Here is a 24,752-nt window from a genome sequence, read left to right on the forward strand (position 1 = left end):
ACATTTTTAAATTTTTTAATGCCTGAGATGATACCGAAAATACTAAGAAGAAAGTAACAGTAATCAAGAATCTCACTGCCAAGGTGTATCGACTCTTACGCTGTATAAAAAAGAGAAGAAAGATCTTGCTTAGTTGCATGTACATGCACGTTTTTTAGAAATGGGGTCATACGCATGTTCTGTGCCCTTTTTTCACTCACTAACGTGGCCAATAAAGTTTTCGTGTCAGTATTTTTTTATTCAACGAGCTGTTCCATAGCACTTTCTGGATACTCACCATCTTACAGCTCATTTAAGTCCCAGCAACTTGAAGAAGTCGGCACTGGTGTTACTTCCACTTCACACAAGAGGAAACTGAGGCACAGAGAGGTTCAGGAGCTTGCTGAGGTCACACAGCCTATAGGCGGTGGGCCTGGGTTCAGAACCCGCCACAGTTCAGCGGCTGTGCTCTGCTTCCTGACCCTGAACAATCAGTAAGTGCAGATTTTTGTCATTTTTAAAGGCCACCCACATTTCAGCATATGCACAGGCCATGCATTTTCCTTCATCAGTTTCCAGTCTATTGACATTCACGATTGCTTTTTATTTTTCTCCCTGGTTGAAAAAAAAGAAAAAACACTACTCAGACTCATCTTAGGCATGCATTTCAATTTTATCATTATATTGGTACTCATGCTATTATTATCTTAGGCAAATACCTAGGCATGTAATTGCTGGGCTAATAAGGGCATATTTTACATTTTGACATGCCCACACATTGCCAAGCTACCCTGCAGACAGCGTCTGTCCGTTACTTCCCACCCGCCTTGTTCCTCTTTATACTGCATCCTGTCCGTCCTCAGCCCTGCCAGGCTTCTGTGCCAGTGGTTTCTTTTAATTATTTAAATTAGCGGCTCTGTGGTCACAATCAGACCTTGTGGTTATAGAGTTACCGGGAAATGATTTGTGTTTTGTGTGTAATTTGGGCTATTTCTCGTTTGTGCCCTTTACTTACTACACCTTTGGGTCATCGTATGGGCAGGAAGTATTTTCCGTAGTTTATCCTTTGTCTTTTCATTCCATTTGTAGCCTTGCTTCACTGGAGTTTTAAATACTTGTCACTCCTGTCGAATGTCGCTTTTCAGCATAGCTGGGAGTGCTCGCTGATGCCCCCAAATAATAAAACACATGCTTCTGTGTCTCCTCTGTGATCTGTGTGGTCTTGTTTATAACCCTGTCTTTGGTCCATCTGGAAATTGTGGTTTAGTGAAAGTCGTAAAGTAAGATGGTTCTATCAGTAAACATGGGCAAAGGAATTATCTTAAGAAATGCAGTTTGGGAGATAAACTATTTCAAATCCTAGGGTCCACAGAGAAAATAATAAGGGTCTGGCTCCAAGTCTCAGAAACCCTTTAAAAAGTAAAACTTCAAATTTTGAAACTAATTACAGATTCACAGCAAGTCGCAAGGATTGCATAGAGAAGTCTGGTGCCCTTAACCCTGTTTCCACTAAGGGTTGCATCCTACGTGGCTGTGCAGCAGGACGTCAAAATCCGACACGGACTGAGACACGTGTGTGTGCAGCTCCGGTCACATCACCTGGGGGACACGCGCTCCTGCTGCAGAATCGCCCCACCCCCCACCCTTGGCAACCAGTGATCTGTTCTCCCACTCTGTAGTTTGGTCATTTCAAAAATTGTGTATCCTCTGAATCACCTGGTAAGTGACCTTTTAAGATGGGCTCGAAAGACCCCGTTTGCAGGCTCAGTTTCGAGGTTTTGCAGTCGTGGATGGTGACGTCCGGAGGTGCTGCTTATCCGGTCACGCACCTCGCCCGGGCTGGGGTTGGGGTGCGCGCAGCCCCCCACCGCCTGCCTCCCGCCCTGTGGCCGGCCCTGCTGCGTGCCACGTCTATGTCTTCTGTCTCGTTTTCACCTACTTTCACTTTCACCTACTTTCACTTTCTTTCTTCACCTAACTGTGTAAGAATCAAAGGTCCCACCCTGCGTGGATCTTCTTCTCGGTAATGAGTGAGGCCGGCTCTCCCTGGATGGCGGACGGAAGCGGTCCTTTCTCATAAGATTATCTGCTGCACCAGTAATAAGCCGTGGAGAAAATGGCCGCGTATGCCATTGATTGGAATGACCTTAAAAGGATTTTAATTTAACAAATACCAAATGGAAACGTAGAAACTCTGGGAGTTTTTCCCTTTCAGGCCCCTGTGGAAGGCTCTAAAATAGGCAGCAATGACCTTATGCCCAGTTGCCTTATGGCCGCCTTCTTTGCAGTCCTTCCACGTTCCCAGGTTGCCAAGCACAACATGACAATTTGGAAAATTCTCGCATAATTGTTTTAATGCATGGTCTGTAAGGAGCAGTTTGGTGACATTTCAGACAATTGACCTTGACTCTATAGCTTGTTAAAACAATTAAAAGAAAACAACACAAGCCTTTCCCTATGCTGAACCCTGGCAAGTTAATACTTTCGATATGTATTCAATATTTATTTTATTCTGAATTTGAATAGTAAAAGAAGCCAAGAAAAGAGATTTTTTTGTGCTATTGTGTGGAACAGCTGCTGTTTCTGAAAAAACAGTTTCCCGCCTTCAGAAATCAATATGTCAACTTTATAAAAGTGAACTTCTGAACCTTTCCAAGCTTGTTATTTCTGGGGTCATCTTCTGCAAGGAGAGTTGCAAAAATTGGCTCTTACTATTGTTGAATCTGTCCTAAAGAATGCAAGACATTTATTTAAGATCTTACCTAAGATGCACCTATAATTTTCATGGAGGTTTTTTTACAACAGTATTTCAAGTGCCTTACGCTGTGTTTGTGTTAGCACACGCTGGTTTGGTTAATGCTGCTGTGACTGAAAACGGTTTGGGGTGAGCTGTGCTTGACAGTTGGTAGGTGTGAAGGAAAGGCAGTGTCAGTCTCAGAATAGAACACCTTTCTCCATGGAGAGCTGTGTCATGGTGATGACGGTTTGCTTTTGTCACCTGTAAACCCCGATTTCACTGCGGGCCAGTCAGGTGGACGGAAACCTGGAGGTCATGGGGTGCAGCGGTGCCCTTGCGTACCCGGCCTCTGGCCTGCTGGGGAGAGTGGGCACGTGTCCTGGCACTTCCGTGTGCCCTGGGTGGTTTCCCGTCAGCCTCAAAGTGACCGCCGTCATTTCTGCCCGTGTGTTTCATTGGCCAGAGCTGATGTCATGGCCCCACCGACTGCAAGGGGCTAGAAGGTGCAGCCCTGCCCTGTGCCCAGGGCAGCAGGGGGAGGGATTGGAGCTGTCTGTTTTCACTAGTGACTGCTGCCTGGCCCCCATCCGCTTCCTTGGACTCACCTCCGAGCTATGTTCTGTGACCTGACGATGTCCTCCTTGGCCAGACCCTCTCCTGAGCTTGCGATCGGTAAGCGGCATGTTTTGTGTTGTGCTCATTGTCTAGCTCCTCCTGAATGCCGCCCCCCCATTCCAACGTGGTGACCAGCCCCACCACCCAGATGTCTTACCCTTCATGTCACTTTGGTCACTTACCATTGACTTTTTCTCCACACTGACTCCCGTTCTTACGGGTCAGGCCTCTTTCTTCTTGTGACCCTTCTGGTCTGCCCTTCTCCTGTCCACGCTCTGTGTACACCAGTGATTTGCAGTCACATCCTGGTATGTATTCATTTAGTTACTAATCAGTTGCGTTTTTAGAATTTAAGAACTATCTTACAGAGTCCTTATTATAGGCCTACCACTATTCTGTGTGTCTTGTAAATATTAATGTATTTCCTCTTCATAAAAACCCCATGAGGTAGTTACCAGTTTTGTCCCATTTCACAGATTAGGAAACTGAGACAAGCGTCCTGTCCAGTGTTAAACAGTAGTTAGTGGTGGACCTGGGATGGGAGCTCAGGTATTTTGCTATAAGAACATGTTATAGACATTGTAAAACACACGTTAAAATCTAAAATTCCCAAGGATGTGATCAGAAAGGCAAAGAGGAATTCTGTTTACGTCCCACATATCCGGATGGTTTTACGCATGCCCTGGATGTGTGCACTCTGGCTCTCCCTATCACTGGAGCCGCCTCTCTGAAGAGCTCACTGGTCCCATCCCTCCCCTGGAGACAGGCCCGTACACCTGCCCCTGTTCACAGACATTTGGAGCTCCTCACCAACCTGCTAGATCATAGGTGTATAAACCTGACAGCTGCCCCCTGCACTCCCACGGCCCCAGGCCCATACCCCTCCCCTACTGCCCACCTGCAACTCCGGGACAAACTTTCTAAGGCCCCAGGACTCTGTGCTCTTTCTCTCTTGTGTGTTGTCCTTTGCCTGAGACCCACTTCCCTCTGTCCTGTGAATAACCACACTCATCCGCAGTCCCTGAGCCCTGGGCCCTCTCGTGTGCCAGCAGATTCCCACTGCAGCTCCTGGCCTCCGTCCCTTTGCAGGCAGGCTTGTGCACGTCCTTGTTCTTGGCCTCTGCCTCCCAGCAGCCCGGGCTGCTCACCCCACGCCATGTGTGTCTCCTCGTGTTAGGAGTGTCGGTCTATGTGTCTGTCTCCCTCCACGCTGTTAGCTCAGCAGGCAGGGTCCCATCCTGTCCCCGGGGCCTGGTGCCCTGCGTGTGGCAGAGGAGCACTCCTGTCTCTCTTTTCTTTGCCAAAATCTAGAGCCAGCAGACTCTGCTGCTGTATGGGTTTGGCACAGACAGACTGCGTAAGGCTCAGTCTTTGTGTGGCTCGCTCTTTTCGCCGCTCTGTTCCCAGAGTTTAGAACAGTGCCTGGCACACAGGAAGTGTGGTAGGTGTGCGAATCCTCTAGGGATGGAAACTAGGGCCGTGCCGTGTCTGATGGGCCGCGGACGCATGGTTAGTTTTTCTTGCTCCCCCATGCATTTCTCTGTGGTGTGGGCAGGTCACGTGGCTGAGGTCCCTGTACGTGTGCTGACTGTCTGGCCGTCCACAACTGCTCATGGTCCTTTCCGGACTCTGTGTTCTTTACATTTTGGGTTTTGTGCCCCCCCCCCCCCCCCGCCCCTTTCCTGCCTGTTGATGGTTGCCTGAGAAAGTTACTTCTCACTTGCTGGTGCTTCTCAGTCATCAGAAATAGAACCTGAGTCACCCTGATTCCTCCTTGGATCTCACCCCAGACCAAACAAACGGTCACCAAGTCCTGCTGGCTTTTGGCCCTGAGCCCTTCTGGGGCCCCTGGTCTCCTCGCTGACCGTCCTCCCTGCCTCAGGTCTAGCTTTCTAGGCACTTTTAGCCACAGCCCTTGGTTGGTCGCTCCACTTCTCAACTAGGCCCGAGGCCTCCCCTTCACAGAGAGGTGTCGAATGCAAAGGTGACCTGTCACTTTCCTCCTGAGCATCCCCCCATGGCCTGCCTGTCCTTGCCTCAGACTGGACTGTTGCCTCTGGGCCGCCGCTCTGCATGCTCGTGCCCACTTGTCTCCCGGCTCCTTTGGGGCCGGCAGCCGTTCCTTCCCAGCCCCCGCGCCCGCCGAGCCGCCTGCCCGCTCTCTCTTCCGGGCCGCCCCTCGCCATGGAGGCAGCTGGTGAATGTCTGCGTGGTGAAAATACCTGCACAGGACCTTCGTTACTCCAGTAGCTTCTGATGCTTGAAGCGAGGTTCTGATGGATGAGAACGGGATGTGTGCTCGGGGAGAAGAAGGTGTGGGGCCTATGGCCCGGAACCTGTGGGGAGCTCTAGGGGCCCCAGAGGTGGGCGTGCATCAGGCCTCTGAGTTTTACCGATGCGTGTTATGTGTTTGGAGAGTTTCCAGAGGCGAGCCGGCCCAGCACTTCCCTGCGTCTGCAGACTCCTAGACTCGGGTCAGCGGGACCGTGATGCTCACCAGCCCTGGCTGGGCTCCACGGTGATGCCGATGCGCCCTCTTCATGCATGCCCAGCTGTGCCAGCCGCTGCCAGGGCGCCGAGGAGCTCTTCTGGTCCTCCCGCCGGATGCCAGGGTGGGGCCGCCGTCTCACTGCAGAGGAGGAGAAAGAGGCTCTGCACGTGAGGGGAGTTGTCCAAGGCCAGCTGGCCGTTACCTGAATCCCTTAGACCTCTGAGCTCCCGCCTGGTCATATGGCTCGGGCTGTCTTCTTGGCTGCTGGTCCTCCACCTTGCCCCCCTGCCCTGGCCCAGAGCCTTCTGAACTAAATCCTCCAGTCCTGTTGGGGATGACGTGTCCCAGTGTGAGACGCAGAAGTCGGGGGTAGATCTGACCCCGTGCACCCCGATCTCTCTGCTCCCGCCTTGCTGTGTCCCTTGGGTAACCGGGCCCTCAGACCCTTCTGCTGCAGCGACTGGGGGAGCGGGCGGAATGGATAAGATCCCACCTAAGCAGGACTGTACGGCTGGACTTCTGAGTGAGGGCTTCCTTGCTCAGCACGTTGGAGGCCAGTGGGGGTCGTGCTGGCTGTTTGTGACGGTGTGGGGGAAGTCTGTCCTTCCGTGTCAGGAGGCGGAGGGGGCAGCCCAGTTCTTGCTCTCTGCAGTTCGGTGGGCTGCCTGCTGTGTCCTGGCGCGGAGACGGTGTGATGGAGGCCATGGCACAGCGAGCTTTCACTCTAATGGTGCTTTTTCCCAAGACAGGGGGCTGCCGTGCCTGTGACCCCATTTGAAAAGGAGTGCGCTCTCTCCCGTGAAAACCTGTGATTGCTAGGAAGTACTGGGATGGGTGGTCCACAGCCCACGGCCCGAAGCTTTTACAGCCGCCTTACTGCTGTGCCTGGTGCTTCCAGGCTGCCAAGGGGGCTGGTTAAAGCTGAGGGCTGAGATCCCCACAGCAGGCAGAGTCTCGTCTCTTTTTCTCTCCTGATTCCTGGGCTTGTGCTATTGTGGGGTACCAGCCAGAGTTCAGAGTTGAGTAAGGTGAGTCTCTTCCCTTGAGCAGCTGAGTGTCTGAAAGGGGCACAGCGAGGTGAATAGATAACAGAAGTTGGCAGAAGGGCCAAACCCGTGCAGCGGGGGCAGGAGAGGACCACGTGTCTGTGGAGTACATCCTGGTGGGCTTCCTGAGGAGGGGGCCCGAGCTCCACGTCTAAGGGTGACTTGGCATTTGTGTGTGTGGAGAGAAGGTGAGATAGGCATTTCCTTCATGATGGTTGGGACACAAGCCTGCAGGTGCGGTCAGGTAGCGAGAACAGGGGTTGCATGGAAGACAAAGGCCTCGTGTCCCTCAGGTGCTTCTTTTCATGGCTGTCACTCCATGGGGTCACTGCCGGAAGCAGGTGCTTGCCTGGCTTTCCTTCGGAGCAAGACAGCCGGGATGATGGGAGAAGGCCTGAGGGGACGCGCAGAAGCAAAAGTGATGTGTATTCAGCAGGTCCGATGGAATGAGCGTGGGCTAGTAAGTTCCAGAAACTGCTGTCTTAGCAGTGTGGAGTGAATTGGTGCCAGAGTCCCAGAATATAATCCCTTATCTGTCTGCTGTTCTGACAACTGTTCTGAGCTTTTTATTAATGTGGCTGATAACACTTTACTCTCTGGGGTGTTCTGAGATTTAATTAGTTCTCGGGCAATTTAGAATAGGTACTTGAGAACATTAGTGCAGCGTTAATTATAAATGAGTGCATATGAGTTAATTTCTTCAAATGTCTGATTGCCTGTACTCTTAACTCTTCACCTGCCCTTGGCCGAGTCTGCCTGCCCGGCTAGAGTGTTAGTACCTGTAGGGGCTTTTGGAAGGCCTGTGGGGAACTCAGCGATACAAATGCGAACACGGATCCCACTGCTGAGTGTGGGGTCGGAAAATGGAACAGTGTCCCTCCCAGAGGATCCCCTCCGAGACAGGAGGGGATGGGGAGCAAGGAACAAGGAGATCTTTCATCAGAGGGGTTTAGTTTTTCTTTTAAGGTCAGAGGAGCTCATCAGAGGTAAGGGTGTGTGTGTGTGTGTGTGTGTGTGTGGTGTGTGGTTAGGGGTTGAGGAAAATGGGAATGTGTGTGTGGGGGGGGGGTGGTTAGGGGTTGAGGAAAATGGGAATATTTTTGAGCTTCTGCCATGGGTCATTCATGATTCGTGAGAAGTGCTGAGTGCGTAGGCGCTGTCCGACTGCCGGGCACGGGGTTGTTGCTGGCTATGTGACAGTAAGGAAGACAGTTCGTGCAGCAAAGTTGTTCAGAGCTTCCGGGTCCGGGCAGAATAATCTTAGCACTTCGTGGTAAGTGTGAGGAGCACCTGTCGACGTCACAATGAATTCTGAAGGGTGCGCGGAGAAGCTGCGGGGGAGGCAGCCTGGGAGGGCAGGGTGGTGGTCAGGGATGACTTGGGCTGAAGTTGGAAGGCCACGTGGGCCTTGGATTCTGAGGAGGGGGGTGGAAGTGGAGGGGAGGGGAGGGGAAGGGGATGGGAAGGAGAGTGCCAGCCCTGGCAGAGGCATCAGCCTCCCTTAAGGCTCCCTGGCCGTATGTGGTCAGTGGGACATGGTGTGGTGGTCTTGATGAGGGTCCACGTATCTGAATTCAGCAGTGGCCTTGGAAGTAGAGGGAAGCGGCCGTATTCGAGAGCTCTGATTGCCAGGGCCTGGGCGGAGGTTGGAGTGGGTGGGAAGCAAGAGGGAGGGAGTGGGAGCAGGTGTTGGTGTTGGCTGGGGTGCTGGGGTGGAGGATGGGTCCTGCCAGTCTTGAGAACCCAAGGAAGAAGCAGGTTTGGGGAAGAGATGACTTGTTACTTCTGGTCGCATGTGGACTTGGGGGGACTGTTGGTGTCCCAGGGATGTTATCTGCGTGGATTGGAGCCCTAGGCTTGGGGCCACCCTCTGTTGAGGGCCCAAGTGGATGGGGCATCCACTGGGCAGAGGTTCCCAAGGCCCCTGCTGCTGAGCATGCGGAGGGACAGGGAGAGCAGGAGGCTGCCTGTAAGGGGGAGCAGCACAGGCAGGCTGGGAGATGAAATGAGTGGAAGCTAGGATAGGGGCCGTTGGTCTTGGGAACGTGGCTCATGCCAACCCGCTGACAAGATGGAGGTTGGGAAGTGGAGTCATCTGGGGGTGACTGGAGGATAATGGATGTGGGCTGGAAGCACATGGTGTGCTTGAATTGGCAGCTTGACGGTTGAATAAGGGGATCCTGTATTAAAGGTTTAGGTCCTCTGGGAAACTGGACGGTGGGGTCACGAGATGTTGCTAACAACCTGGGTATAGAGGCAGTGGGGGGAGCGGTCCCCGGAGCTCCAAGGGCTAGTGGGGGTTAGAGCATGAAGCAAGCTCAGATGAGTCAGCAGGTGGGGACCCGGGGTGGACCGCCCCTGCCCCGTTTCCTGCCGCTGCCGCCAGTGGCCAGACCCCAGGGAGGCGCGAGGGCAGGGGAGCTCCTGTGGGAGCCGCACAGCTGGGTGAAGGTGGGGGGGCTCGAGGGGACTTCCTAGAACACTGCCGGGCTCTGAGCTTTTGCTCATTGCCCTTAGAATGGAACAGATGCTTGGTCTCCACCCCTGAAGTGATTCTGCCTCTGGTTTTGTAGTCTGAGCACCTTCCTGCCTATGCTGGCCCCAGGCCCTGTCTTAGATGTGGGGCGGGAGGCAGAGTCCTCAGCCCTTAGGCCGCGCACACCCGTCTGTGAACAGGTGCTTCTGCAGCAGGCTCCGCATTCCGCTTTGTGCTGTGCCATTGCTCTTAAACTCCGTCGTGAAAGGAGATGAAATATAAGGAGCTCCGATCGTGTGCTGGGCTTGAAGAGCAATAACGCACGGACGTCAAGAAATTAAAAGTCATAGTTCCCAGAATGTCAGTGATTCGGCGGAACGCACGAGTGGGGGGCTGGGGGAGGCCGGCCCTCGGGCAGCTCTCTTGTCCGGGTTCGCAGCGGACTGAGACTCGAGGCACAGGAAGCCCAGCCCCAGGCCCGAGGTGGGTGTCAGCCCCACGGCTGCATACGCGTCCCGAGGGATGACTGTGCGTGCTTCGCCGAGCCGCCTTCCCCTGCTCGAGCTCGCAGCATCTCGCTCTGCACGTGCAGACCGCACGCTCAGAGAGCTCCGGACCGACGCCGCTCACGCAGCCGGCCTCTGCCGTGGCCGCTCAGAGTGACCATCTGGTTGGAGTGTAGTTGACCCGGCCTGGCCTCGTGCACACTCAGCCGCCAGTGTTCAAGCTGTTCCCGGGGCCTTTCAGAGGTGCTTGCGGCTCAGGATGGATGGTTCGGGGGTGGGGCAGCGTGGCGAGGGGGACCCCAGACGCTTTAACCAGAGAAGTCACGCCCCTTTATCGATTGTTTATGTTGAAACTGCTTAAATGATTCAGTTGAAAAGTGTTCTGGGGCTAAAAGCATCGCAGAAGCGCCCTCCTCACGCAGTGAGGGTCACACTGGGATTCCGTGACGTGACATGGTGTGAAGTGGGTGACCTCGGGCCCCTCCCTCAGGCAGGTTTCCGCTGTCCATCTCACCGAAATCACATCCTGTTTTCTGCTGGATCAGGGGCCTTTTCTAGAGCTCAGTGGAGTTATTTTAGGCTTCTAGTACAATTTGAAGACAAAATACTACTTTAGAATTAATTGTGTAATTATCACCCGTAATTGTGTAATTATCACACAAAGCAAGATATTTGGACGATGGTTTCCCTTAAGAAGAGCGTGTAGAAGCCTTGAGGGGTGGCCCGGGTGCTCCCTTCCCCCAGCTGCCACCAGCAGCTTTGTTTTCCACAAGGGCTGCTGTTCGTTCAGAGACACCGGCTGGCCGGCTGCTCCTCATCCGGCACGCTGTGTAGGCCCAGGGGGTCAGCTGGGCAGTCTCTGAAACAGGGCTGAGTGGGTTATCCCAGCGTAGTCGGTGTCAGCCTGGTGTCAGCATCCTGCCGTCACCAAAGAGCCACCTGTAGTTCACCTTGTGTATTGCCAGAGACCTTCGTCTGTCTCAGTGCAGGGAACATGTCGGCCTTTCCCTGTGTGACTGCAACCCAGACTCTGGTTTTCTTCACTGCCCAAGAATTGCCTCTCCCTGGCAGGGAGCTGGCTGCAGAGCAGGAGCGCTGGGCATGCCACTGACCAGCCATGATGGGATTGTAAGTGCTCGGCCCCGGGTGCAGGGGGCTGGTGTGGCGATCAGGGTGGCCAGCTGTGTGGCCGATAGCGCAGTGGGTCTTAGTCTGGCAGGCAGGTGGGGGGCACGGGCGGCTGTTGGGAGCAGATGGCCTCTTGCTGCCCGCAGGGCCTCGACAGAAGGTACCCTGAGCAATGCCAGCCTGCCCCCCCTTGGCCTTCTGCATCGACGACCCCTGTTAGAGGGCAGTGGGCTAGAGGAAAGAAGTTGTTCAGGGGCAGTGTTTGCGTGCCGAGGTACGTGAGCACCTGTCACCCAGCTGCTTTCCCCGGGGACAGAGCAGAGGGTGGCAGTGCAGATCACTTCTGGGCCATCTGTCCTCTCAGCCGTGGAGCCTGGGGATTCAGGTGGGTCCTGTACATGGACTCAGTGTAAACTTCTCTCCTGCGCCCAGCAGAGGCAGGAGGGGGCAGTGGGAAGCCCTCGCTCTAACACAGACGGACGTGGGTGTGATGTTGGGTCTGCTGCCTACCGGGGAGGGTCTCTCAGTCCTGTTGCCTCTCCCCCTCACTGAGCCCAATCTTTAGGACGGGCTGAGGGACAGAGCAACTTCATAAGCGCCCGGGGACCGAAGGAGGGGGTGACATGTGTAGCATGCTCAGGGTTGGGGCAGTGGTCTGTGGGTGAGCTCCAGAGCTCTCTGGGGGTAAGAGTGGGCCTGCTTCTTCCCTGGGTCCCCACAGCCAGGCACCCAAGGGGCCTCCATTCATTCTCTGTTTAATGAAAGGCTGACTTTCCCGCTTGCTGAAGTGTGAGGTCCTGGCGGCTCACCACTTGATCGAGTCCCTAGGTTTCCTGCAAAGTGGACTAAACCCTGCCGTGCTTCACGGCACTCCCATCACTGCAGGGACCAGACACGACCGAGCCATCAAGTAAGTAAATAAGCCACATCACAGTGACTGTCCTCATCAGTAGGAAATGATTGTGTGAGTTGTGTTTGTTAGATCGGAACTAGAGCACTTGAGTCCACACTGAACATTTGGACCTGCCCAGCTTCCAAGTGCCTGATTATCTTCTAACGTACTATGTAATTTACCTGTTTATCATGTTTTAAAGATACTGAATGTCCCTACTAGCAGTACATTGCAGGAAACATGGATCTTTCTCTGTTTGGTATGCACAGTGTCCCCAATGCCTAGGACGGTTCCTGGCCCTCCATAAGGGTCTGTGGAACGAACTGTGACTAGTAGAGAACCAGTACATCCTTAGTTCTTTGATAATATGAAGGAAATATTTATTTCTTTTGTGCAAAATGATGTTTGATTTAAGAAGGACAGACCCTGAAAAGATCTGGAAATAGGAGGAGAGTGAGACGTCCGTTTACAAAGAGAATGTTTTATTAAGTGGTAGAAAATTACTGTTGAACTTGCTATTATAGAGAAATTCTGTTTTCAGAAGAGCAGTGCTTGACATGAATACTTAACCAGAGCGAGGAGGGTAACCGGCAAGCAGGCTGGCAAACTGGAGAGACAGGCTTTGAAGTCAGACCCACAGTGGTCTTGGCCCTTCGGAGTCATAACCAAGTAGAGCCAAGTGGAAATAAAAGTGAATGTGGCCGCAGAGCTTGGCGGTTTAATTGGCCACGGGTTCCAATAGTGTTGTGTCTGGAGCGAGCGTGGCCAAAGGACAGACAATCATGGGAGAGTTTGGGTGGCAGATGTGGACAGAGGGCCGGGACTTCTCAGGGGAGGGTCCTTAGGAGGTCAGTGCCGATTATTACTGCCACAGACTGGACACCAGACAACCCCCACCCCCCCACCGCCTTGCTGCAGAATTGCCGTGCATGTCCCATCCAGAAGCTCTGGGGAGGAGGCTGGAGTGGAGGGAGACGGGAGACTTAAGCAGCAGCAGCCTGTGGGGGAGGCAGGGAGACACTCAGGTGTGCGTCATGCCATGCTCCTCTTCTGTTGTCACCTTTGCCCGAGGTGAAGAGGGGCCGGTCTGGTCACCCTGGAGTGTGGCTGTCTGCACGACACTTCACCTTGCGTTTCCTGGAAGGCTCGCGGCAGTGGGTTTGCGCGTGGTGGTCATGGTCGAGATAGTCGAGACTGCCAATGGTTTATTCTTTAAAGCCAACTTAGTAAATCAGAGCTCAGGGGGCTCTCACACCTGTCCAGGCCAGACACTTCCCGGCAGGTCACCTCAAGCTGTCTGTGGGGAATAGGGAGAGGTCTGTGTTCCCAGACTAGTTGCCCGCATAGACTGCTTGCCTTTGAGTTGGGGGTGTGGTGGTAACGGCCTGAGGACAGGCAGCTGTGCAGTGACTCCCTGCCACCATCTGCCCCTCCACCTTTAGGATCACTGATTCCGCGGTGGTCCCTGGACTTTCTTTACTGTTGCTTTCTTGGCCTCCTGCTCTGTCATTGCCCAAGACGTTTTAAATTGTAATTGTTGCTAATGCTGGTGGAGCAAGTTGTGTTAGGTATTTGCTCACTTGGCATGGCAGGGGTGTTAAATGTCTTAAAAGCAAAGCCGAATCCAAAGCAGGATATCTTGGGAAGGATTCAGGTCCTCTGAGCAGAGGAGGAGGGCTGTGTTCCTCGTAGGGACGCGTGGGTAAGGGTCTCCCTCCCATTGCTCTCCACGGAGAGCTGAGCTTTTGTCCCGGACAGAACCTGTTCTGAGAGGGACATCAGAAGGACAGACCAACAGATGACGAGGGGACAGGGTTGGGGAGGCTTGTGCCTCAGGATCGCCTCTGGCTACCGACTCTGTTTCTTCTATAGGAGCCTGCTGTGGTCTGAGTGTTTGTGTCCCCAGGCCCCTTCCTCCCCTGGCACAGATTCCTGTGCTGAAATCCTGATCCCCAAGATGATGGTATCAAAAGGAGGACTGTTTGGGAGATGATTGGGTCTGGAGGGCAGAGCCCTCGTGAATGAGGCCCCAGGTACCCCCTCACCCCCTCCTCCACGTGAGGACATACAAGAAGGTGCCAAGAACCAGGAAGCCGACTCTCTCCTGGCCCCAGGTCTGCCTCAGTCCCGGAATTCCAGCCTCCAGAGCCGTGGGGAACAGACTCTGCTGTTTGTAAGCCCCTGGTCTGTGGCGATCTGTGGCAGCCGCCCGAGCTGACTCAGACCGTGTCGTCAGGGTGGACTGTGAAGGCAGGTGGGTGAGAGGAGTCTTGAGGGCATGGGACCGTATCCCAGGTGTTCCCAGGACAGGGTGGAGGCGATGGGTGTTTAATGTGTGAGGGGACTTGCATGTGAACTGTGTCATTTCATCTTCAAAGCCGTCTTTGGGGCCCATGCCATTATTTTATTTTTTTTCTGAGGGATTTTATGGAGGTGAAGTAGTTTCCAAAGTCCCACTGGAAGTGATCGGGTGGAGTCTGGCCCCAGGCCCCCCGACACTGGGGTGCAGGATGTCCCCACCACCTCTGTCATGAGGTCCTCCAGCGGGCCCTTTGTGGCTCACCAGCAGCCTTGTGCAGGGCACACACCGGCACCCGCCGCGGAGCTGTTAGATTTCGGATGGAAAAAGAAACCAAGAGGAATTCAGGTGTTAGCTGGGATGAGGTGGAAAGTTTAAAAAGTCAGTAACTCAGCAGAAGCAGGCGAGTATCTACAGTGTGTCTGGGCAGGTGCGATCAGCAAGCCTCGGGAAAGCGCGCACCGGCGGGACCTGGGGGCTGAGCCCACGAGACCTTTCAGTAGAGAAGAGACGTCTTTGAAGAGTACAGAGGTGGGTCCGGTGAGGCTGCAGGAAATTCAGGCGCAAGCAGAGCTGATCAGGTGTCCACGTGGGAATGAGCACAAAATCACCAGCAAGGCTTTTCTTCAGCTCTTCTCCCTTTCCCTCCATTCTCCCTCCTTTCCAAGGACAGATGTTGAACACCTACTGTGTGCTTCTGCCATGGCGGGGCATGAAGACTCGGTAGTCGGTAGTCGTGCCGGCTGTGGGAGAGCCGGGGGACTGTCAGGAGCTTGGCTCGCAGGAGCGCTGTAGATGACCCCTCATTTCTCTGAGTCGATGCCTGTGTGTGTAGCCCGGAGTCTCTGGGTGGCGTTGAGGGTCACTGTGGGCTGTGTCTGCCTGTCTTTCTTCACCCTCTCAGCTCTCAGCTCTCGCCTCTCACGCTTCATGTTCTACCTGGAATGATTTGCTGCTCCCTGAACGCACATGCTCCTTTTCCCGTGGGAGCTTTGTTCTATCCATGGTGCTCCCTTGCTGAAGGGACCAAGTCACACCATCTCCAAGAATCATTTCCAAGGCTGCTGAGGACAGTGCTTGCCACGTGGTGCCTGAGTCAGTGGGAAAAATTTGCACGGAGACTGCAGAAGCTCTGGAGAAGGGAGTGCAGCTGAATGGGCTGTGGTTCCACGTTGCATGAGGCCACGGAGAATCGAGGCAGGTTGTGTATTTGGGCAGTCTTTTTTTTTTTTTTTAAGATTTTCTTTATTTATCTGACAGACAAAGATCACAAGTAGGCAGAGAGGCAGAGAAAGAGAGAGGAGGAAGCAGGCTCCCTGCTGAGCAGAGAGCCAGACGTGGGGCTTGATCCCAGGACCGAAGGCAGACGCTTTAACTCACTGAGCCACCCAGGCACCCCTGGGGCAGTCTTTAATGGAAGGCGTCTTAGCATCTGTTCCCCTGGATGTGGCCGTGGCTGTGGACAGTTTCTGGGTGATCCCAGGAGGCAGGAGTGAAGGAGTGGGGAGGTGAGACAGGGAGGGAGGAGAGCCGAGGCTTCGTTATTGGCTCACGGCTGCCCTCAGCAGAGGTTTGACTCTTTGAGGATCCTGAAGCTTCAGAATGACTTCCAGAAGTGTCCCCCAAGTCAGGAGCCCAGAGCGGTTATGTGCTGGCTCCCATCCCTCATTGATGAAGGCTCGGCCCCCATCATATTGAGCCGTCTTCACTTCTGGGCTCAGCGGGGACCCCGAAGGGCACCGTGCGCAGCAGAGGTGGGATGCTGGAGGGCATGGTCAGTGTGAGCTGTCCCCTGGAGCTGCTGCCGGAGGGGGGCAGGGGCCGAGGGGACACAGCCAGAGCCTCACTGGCATTTCTGTGGGGGGTGGTCAGGACCTCACAAAGCACGAACTGGACTTTCAGGCCGTCTGGGAGGGAGGGAGGTGCAGAGTGGTCTCTCACCCAGTGTCTTGCTCAGAGTTTCCCTTTACTGTCCCCTATTGCTCATTCCCCCGGCCTCTCTTGTCCCTGCCCCCGTGCTTTCCACGGCCGGGCTCCTCCAGCGAAGTGCCATCTCCCTGTGAGTCAGCCGAGAGTTCAGAGACGCAGAGGCTGCCCAGTCTGACTCCCAGGTGGTGCAGTCTTCCCACAGCGTCACAGACGGGATCCGAAGCTTCCTTGAAAACTGTCCTTGGAGATGCATCACTAAAGACTACCCATCTCTCCTTGGACAGCTCTCACTGCTGGAAATTTCTTTCTCTGGATGAAACCCGTCATGACTTGTGCCCACTGGTTGCAGCTGGGTTTCTCTGAGCACAGCCCAGCAGGTCTTGTCACCTAGGACGGGCCCTTTCTCTGTGCCAGGCTTGTGCTAGGCGTGCAAATAACACGAAGATGTGGGCCCACCCTCCAGGAGATCACAGCATGGTGAGGAGTCTGAATAGAAAATTGCAAAGCAACGTGAGAAGCCCAGCCATTGATACGGTGATCTGTTGGCACATGTGTGTGCGTGCGTAAATCCATGTGTGTGTGTTTGTCTTTTGGAAAGGCAGGGTACGTGGGGGTGAGGGTGTTGTGTGCAAGGTGAATGTCATCCAGGGTTGTTCTAGCCCCAGGGAGTGAGCAGATGAGTAGTGGTGGGCGCGTGTGTGGGAGGCTTTCTCTTGATGGGTCAGGGGTCCTGGGAGAGAGAATTTATGGCAGATCCCCAGAGGACTTTATCTAGTCCTTTCTCCTTATGGAAATGGGAGGGAAGCCATGGAAGGGCTTTAAAGGGGGCCGGGACAGGGGCATGTTTCAATTTTGAACTGACTCACCCTTGGGTCAGGCCCTAGAGTGGTTTGGAGAGTGTGATAGTCAGGAAAACGTAGCAGAGACACCAGCGGCACGTATGTTTGAGCATGAGGATGGCTGTTCTTTTGGGTAATGGGGTCTCAGGACCGGCGGTTCCCAGGTGGGCTCAGTGGTGTAGCTGCCTTCAAAATCCCGGGGTCCGCCTTTCTCTTTGAGACCCTCAAGGCATTGACTCATCTTTCACTTTGATCTCTTGTAGTTTCTGGGTGTTTATCTCAGTTCCGAGCAGTGGACATGGTAAAGTCCAGTTGAAGAAGAGGGGGGTTTCTTTCTTCTTAGGGAGGAAAACTGCTCCCAGAAGCCCCCTGGCCGATTTCAGCTTGACCCCATTCACTGCACCGAGGGTCTGTAGCCCCAGCTGCTGGTGGGGGCGGGGTGTGGGCTGGGACTGGCAGCGTTCTCTGTCCCTGCAGCCGGGCGGCACCACCCTTGAGGAGGCACGGGCACCAGCAGTGGGTTTGGTGGCCGAAGCGTGAGCCCTGTGGGCGGAGAGGTGGCATTCTCACCCCATCTCCTCTTCTCCACCCTGGGACAGCTTAGGCTCTTCCAGACCTTTCTTGCTCCCATCCATCACCCTCACGCAGCCTGCTCTTCAGTGCCTTCCTAACTGACATACGATGCCTACAGCAAGGTCAGGGTCCCGTTTGTCCAGGGCCTGGCTGTGAGATCCCTGCTGCTGCCGCGGGCTGCCGCCGTATGCATGCATCTGGCTTTAACCCGGGTTCAGCTCACGGCAAGCTCAAATTCTCAGGGCCCTGCTTTTTTTTCTTTTCTTTTTAATGTGAACGTATCTATTCCTGCTGTGTCGCCCACATACTGAATTGTATACCTGAGTGAGTTCTTTTTTAAAGTGAAACGTCATTTTAAAAGCAAAAAAGAATCCCTCGACGTGTTGTTTCTACCTCTTCAGAGCGTCCAGTATATTCTACTGTAGGGGCTTCTGCGTGCGTACCACCCACTGTCTAGGCCCCATAAAGAATTCTGTGATTCAAGCAATGTGTAGACTTCTTGAGATGTTTTTAATATAGTCACCACAACATGATATAAAAAAATCCCCCCATTAGGCATAGTGCAAATCCAGCCTCACAGAATGTGAGCCCTAGTGACGACTTTGCAGGTCACTTGTTTTTCCCTGTTCCTTAGCCCTGCAGGACTTGTCATGTTCCTCAAAGGATGGACCTGTGTGGTGGTCCTTGACTTTCCCCTTTGGCCTTGGAGAGTAGTAATGCACAGTCCATCTGATTCATGCTCTCATCTGCTAATTTTTCTATTCAGCTCAGTGTTAACATGTTTCATGCTCACACTGATTGCCTAAGGACCCTTTCCAGCAATTAAATTCTCTAAAGACTGTTTCCACCGGGTCTGCATATGTTGCAGGCACCCCCTCATTACGGAGACAAGCACCAGAAGACGTCACCGGTAGACACAGAACGTTAGTGTATGTTTTGATCAGTCCTCCCTATTAGCCACTTGTTTTCCTAGCCTCATCTTGAGAGAGCCTTCCTCCCACCAGGAGGCCTCCCAGAGAATTTGTGCTTCTTCATTTTATCTTGTCCCCACCCCAGGAGTTGGTCCATTATTGTGTGGGTCTGGCAGTAGGCAGACCTGAATCTTGGCAAGCACAGACTTCCCGAGTTGCCCCAGGCACTCTCCCTTTGGTTTCTCCAGTCTTCTCTAGCTTCTGCCTTATTGCTGCGCGGTTCCAACGTGACCTGTGTGTGCACCCTCCTCCCTGCCAGTGCTCTCTGAACCCCACTGTCCATCTGCCCGGCTGCGTGTCCCCCACTGCGCTGTAATGAATGGTTCCTTCTGCTTGTCTGACGTTCCAAAGGGGTGACTCTTGGGCAGTTTCTTTCAGGTTTGTGGTTGTGATTCTAAGACAGAAAATGCCTTTACCCCTCCTCCCCTGTATTTGCTTCGGAGTCTGGAGCAGCTGGCATTCAAGGGATCACTTGCACTTGTATTCTTCCCTTTCTGGTCTTGGAGTGTTTCTTAGCCCTCAGGCCACTGCCACGTCTAGCCGTGTGAAGTTAGCATTGTTCCTTCTGTGGCTGACACATCCATTCTTTTGCGTGTTGATGTCTTTTGAACCCACTCAGTTCATCCTCCCCAGTGGTGGCACGGGTTCAAAGCACGGATGTAGGGTTGCCCCTCTCCCACATAACATGTTCCAATGGCTCACCCCTGCTTCCCACAGCGGCCAGGGAGGGCTGTGGGTCAGGGCAGCCTCACACATGTGCTTGGCTCTCCCATTGTTTTAAGATTTTTTTAGTTGAGTGTCAACCTTGAAAAATCAGAAGGTTTCATTAAAAAAAAAAATAGTCTGGATTTTCTGTCCTCTTTGAACAATCAAGAGATCCGGTGACTTTGTCCTCAGCCCTGACAGGGCATCCCTGACTGGCACTGGGGCCTGTGCTCTGTCCCTGGAGCCCCACTCAGCGGCTTTGCTCACCCACGTTACTAGCTTGGTGTCCGTGAGCACTGCAGTCAGGGATGGAGAGTCCCTGGCTCTCCGGGGCCCTCAGGCCCTCTAAGAGTGGGCTGTTACTCCCTGCCCCAGTTTTATGTTTATCTCCCCGCGTCTCTGTGAAGCTGTTGGTATGCAGCAGGCAGAACCGATGGTTTTCGATTCTTCCGTCGCTCCTCATTTCTGTTGGTGCACAGCTGACTGTCCTTGCCCGTCTCTCCCACCAGACTTCAGGGCTTGTAAGGATGGGGTCTGTGTCTGTACCTTATCAGCCTTTATAGCCACAGTGGAAGGTAGCTAGTGGTTGTGGCTTGAATGGTTCTTCCTGGGCTGTAAATCTCAGAGACCCTATCTTCCGTGGTGGCTCTGCGATCTGGCAGGCTTCGAGAGACCCAGGTGCAGAGTTATGCCTGCTGTGGCAATGCCCCGATGGTGGCCCTTGGCCGCGGTGCGGGAACTACTTACTGAATCAGACGAGAGCCCGAAGATCCAAAGGCAATGCTGAAAGGGAGAGGCCCTGACAGCAGTGAGGACCGCTGTGTATATATTACCTGTAGGGATGTCCTCTACTGTCCCATGAAAAGGTCATGTGCAATCTCCAGTTCATCACTGAACTAAAAGGACACTTGATGCATCTAGGTACTGTCTGCTCTTTAGGTGATGAATCTGATCTTGAACTGGAAAGGAAGTATAAAGAAGATGATCGAGAAAAGACCCCCAGGAGGCCGCGGACACAGAGGACAGAGAAAGTCCAGAAGATCCCCTCAGGAAAGGAGGCCGGGCAAGTTTCTGGAGTGAAGAAACCCATCATAAGTGTGGTTTTAACGGCCCACGAAGCCATTCCAGGTGACCACAGCAAGCAGGAAGGGGCAAAAGAGGCATCTTTTAATGAGTCTGTATAGGCAGCCTGACAGTTTGGACCCTGTGGTCCCGGGCAGCTGGCTCACTGATGGGGTCCCGCACTGGCTACCCATTTGTGTGACACCATGGCAGGCCCATTCCTGCAGGCCTGTTGTGGATAGCGTCTGAGGTGGCAGGGGGTCCTGTTGCTGCCATAGGCCTGATTGGCACGTTTCTTTCCTCTGCTCCCCTGGCCCAGCCCGTGTCCCGGGGGTGCTTACTGCCCTTGGCGGTGGGGCCCCTGTGGGAGACAGACCCGCTCCGACCAGACGGATGCCCCTGGTCCCCAGAACCCACACTCTCATGGTCCCTCTGCCCATCTTTAGTAGGCTCATCACATATTTTAGAATATTGGAGACTTTGGTCTCCCTTTCCTCTCACATAAAATAGAGTGGAGATATTATACTACCTTTTTAAAAAAAGGTCTTTCAGGAAGGGATACTTTAGACAAAAAGCAGTTTATGATAGTGGGTTACAAAGTAATATGTTTTTTTTCCTATCCACTTGGTGTGATAGTTGTCAAATAATATTTAAAATCAAGTGCAGGATTTTAGGATTTTAAGAGCAGCTACAGCCTTTGAAGCACCTCTTTTTGATGATAATAGTAGTTACTCCTTATTCAAAGTGGAAATGCCGGTGAGTGCCTCTTTATACCTCAGTGCAGAGTAGGATGATCAGTAGGAAATAAGGCATGGAAAAACACGTGTCTAGAACTTTTTGGAAAGTTGCTGTGTCTGCCTCAGCTTACCTCAGGGTGGTGTTGGCCCGGGAAGCAAAACCTTGGAGAGGGAGTGGCTGTTGTTCTTTGCCATCTCTAGAGGTTAGCAGTAACGTCTTTAAAATTGATGGCAGTCCTTTGAGCTTTCTGTAGGTGGGGGCAAATGTGTAATTGATTCCTCTGCTATTCTAGAAATGGGGTAGATTGGAGCCTTTGCTTTGATGCACGTGTGTGTGCTCGTGTCCACTGCTATACAAGGTCTTCGATCATTTGCATCCTAGAAGTGCACAAGCAGCGGGACCTTTGAGTTTTTTCACTCCACATCCTTCATCTGCTAGGGCGGAAACAGGCCCCCCCCCCGATGGTAAGGTCATGTTGTATGTGGGACTGGACCCTGGCAACTGGGATTCCTGTTCACAGCTGAAGCCACGGCTCCGTAATCTCATGATGCAGTTTTCCATTTACTCAAAGTGGGACACAGGTGATCCTGTGGAAAACCTGCGAGTAAACAGGTGTATATATGTCCCTGTCTTCTGTGTTTTTTTTTTCTTAATAGATCAAGTGACAATTACCCCAGAGGATTTTTGTTTTTTTAAAGATTTATTTATTTACTTTAGAGAGAGAGGGCAGGAGGGGCGAATCTCAAGCAGACTCCATGCTTAGTGCAGAGCCCTATGCGGGGCTCTGTCTCACCACCCTGAGATCGTGACCTGAGCCAAAACCGAGAGTCGGACACTCAACCAACTGCGCCATTCAGGAGGCCCAGAAGGACGTTCTGCTAGATTCGCTTGCCCTTCCCCTCCACAAACACACACAGACACAGACACAGAAGTTAAATGTGTGAACTGCAGGAAAACCCATATCTTGCCAGGGCACCACATTGTGAAGACACACACTTCTGGGACGGGGCTCCTGTGTGTGGGGGGGGGTCAGAGCCCCCCGTGGCGCCTCTTTAATGCGGGGCGCCTTGTACCTTCATCTCAGGTGCTACCAAGATTGTTCCAGTGGAGGCCGGGCCCCCGGAGACAGGTGCTTCCAACCCCGAGGCCACCACGGCTGACCTGGCACCTCGGAGAGGGTACCAGGAGTATGCCATTCAGCAGACACCGTACGAACAGCCCATGAAGTCCAGCAGGTAAGATGTCTGTCTGTGTGCCTCCAGCCGGAGCTGGACTCCAGTGATGGCCGTAGCGGGCCAGAGGTCCAGCATGTTAGTTTGTCGGGACTCTGTTTGCAAAGTGAGTTGTGGAGGACATTGGTTTCTTGATCTAATCTAGGAGTCAGACCCTCCGTTTCGGCTCTTCTGTGTTGACTGAGCCTGTATTGCATGAGAAACACATGGCAGGTCCACACACTTTTGGAACCGAGAACCAGTTGGCTTCATGAAGGCGGAGCGTTTTATTTAGGCGAACGTGTGTTCAACCTCGGTAAAAGAGGCGTAAACAAAGGCGTTAGTAAATGCGTTGATTTTTAAAGCTGCACATACATGGTGAGAAGAATCCCCTGCCCTCCATACTTTTAAAAGTAACACAAGCATCCTGTAGAAAGTTCCAGCACTCCAGATGATGTAGGGTTAAAGTCATCCACAGTTCTTCTAGAGGTCACTACTATTGATAGTTTGGTCATAGGCCACCATAACTTTTTCATGATACACTAAAATAATAGCCTTTTAATTTTGTTAGTGTTTTCTAATACAAAATAGCAAATGCACTGTTAGCAATTTTTTTTTTTTTTTTGAAAATCTTTTCCAGTACCTATTTTTTAACAAGCATTTGCTATGGGATGGCTGCACTATAGTTTCTGTAGCTGTTTTTTTTTCTGATGGACGGTGCCGCTCTCAGTGTTCTGCCACCTTCATCTTTCTGTGCCTCTTCACGACTTCCTGCGGCAGAAATTGCTAGAGTTGAAATTGCTGTCTCAGAGGATATGAGAACTGAAAACTAATCAACACTGCGAACTGCCCTCCAAACACATTGGGTCAGTCAACACCCCATGGTGAATGAGTAGTTAATTCTCCACACCCTCCCTGGGTCTCCGTCTCAGCTGTGATCAGTGCTGCCCAGGTGGCTTAGCAAACTGATCATCTGAGCTCTGCAAACATTTTCCCAGCTGAGAGGAAAGACAATGAAAATGCCAGTCGCCGTTGGGGTTCACCTGTTTCTCGAAGAGGGGAAATGAGCTGTTCTTGAAAAGAGCATAGCCAACAGACCTGGCTTGGCTCTAGACTCTTCTACTAGGGCTCAGCTCAACAGATTAAATGCCTGTTACGTGCCAGGCCCTGAGGAGGAGAGCGAACAGGACAGACGCGGGTGTCGTCTGGATGAAGTTTTACTCTATTGTGTTTGACACAAGTGGGTTTTCCTCTGAGCTTCTGTTATGCCAGGCATAAGATTGTCTCTCGTACACTCTGACTTCTTTTAGTGGTGAGAATAAATGATAAAATATATGTCATGGGGATGCTTCGTTAATTTGTAGCCTCAACCCTGTATGCTTGCAGCTATGAGCAACGGAATTTATTGATGAAGTTGTAAAAATACTCATTCCTTTGGCAAAACTGTCATGGAATTAAATTTGAAGATATTCTGGTCTCCAGTTGATTTGTAGACCTTAGGTAACTATCTGCGTACTCTTCCAAGGTCTGCTGGGGGCGGATTCAGCGAACTGGCCATCTAGGAAACAGGCAAATAGACACAGTATCCAAACAGCTGATTTAGGCTGTATTCCAGTTGTCATGTGTTCTGCCAATATTTTATAGTACCAATTACAAAATAGGAAAGAGACTTTATTGTGCACGATGATTTTGCTTTGTAATATGCAGATACAAATTTCTAGGTTACAGCAACATACCAGGTAGGCTGTCACACAGGTAAGACATGAACTGATTTTATGGAAAATTTTGGAAGTCCAGGAAATTATAAGAATAAACATCATTTGTAATCTCACTACTGTATTAGAGTCACTGTTAAGATTTTTAATGTATCTCCTTCCAGCCCTTTTTGAGCCCATGTATTTTATGAAATCAAGCTTGTATTTTATAATACAAGTTTTGTGTCTTGCTCTTACTGCGCAGTCATGTTGCACACGCGTTCCTGCGTTACTCGGGTCATTCACGGTCCTTCTGTAGTGACCTGTTACGTTGTGATGAGGATGCTCTCTGATCCACGCAGTTCCTCACACCGTAGCCGGTGAGGTCTGGTACAATGCCTGTCTGGTTGTACCCTTCAAGGCCTCAAGGTATTAGGAGAACTTGACCTGCGGGACCTCCTGGGCCCACCACTTGTCCAGCTTTGCCTGCTCATCGGCTGCCTGTGGTGTCCGGGCTCCAGCAGGTGCCCTTGCCCTCTGGGCCCCTTGTACTTCTCTGCTGTCTCCTTGCAGGTGACTCTTCCTCCTTCTGGATGCTTCCCCTGTCCCTGGCTTGCTTAACTCCTAATCATCCTTAGCTGTCTGCTCAAATGTTCAGTGCTCGGGACAGCCCGCCCTGCCCCCGAGACTGATCAGTCTGCCCTGGTCTGGGTTCAGAAAGCATCATTCTGTCTTTTCCCATCCCCACAGGGAGGTTGTGGTCCCTACCTGCCCATTTCTATTGTGGTTATCTGGCCCATCCCTTCTTCTGGAAGGTGGGCTCCAAGAGACCATGAGTTGTGTTTGAAAATTTTTGTCTCT

General features: G+C 52.5%; 1 protein-coding gene across 3 annotated transcripts in view; it reads left to right on the forward strand.

The window, feature by feature from the left end:
- The window catches only part of ZFAT (zinc finger and AT-hook domain containing), a 182,746-nt gene that overhangs the window by 46,369 nt on the left and 111,625 nt on the right, over positions 1-24,752 (forward strand). For all 3 annotated transcript variants that reach the window (XM_047726975.1, XM_047726974.1, XM_047726973.1), the window contains exons 4-5: positions 20,126-20,314; positions 22,071-22,221. In XM_047726975.1, the coding sequence (XP_047582931.1) occupies positions 20,126-20,314; positions 22,071-22,221 (340 nt within the window). The remainder of the gene's footprint in view (positions 1-20,125; positions 20,315-22,070; positions 22,222-24,752) is intronic.

The sequence above is a fragment of the Lutra lutra genome, chromosome 4 (assembly GCF_902655055.1).
Source record: "Lutra lutra chromosome 4, mLutLut1.2, whole genome shotgun sequence".
Lineage (NCBI taxonomy): Eukaryota > Metazoa > Chordata > Mammalia > Carnivora > Mustelidae > Lutra > Lutra lutra.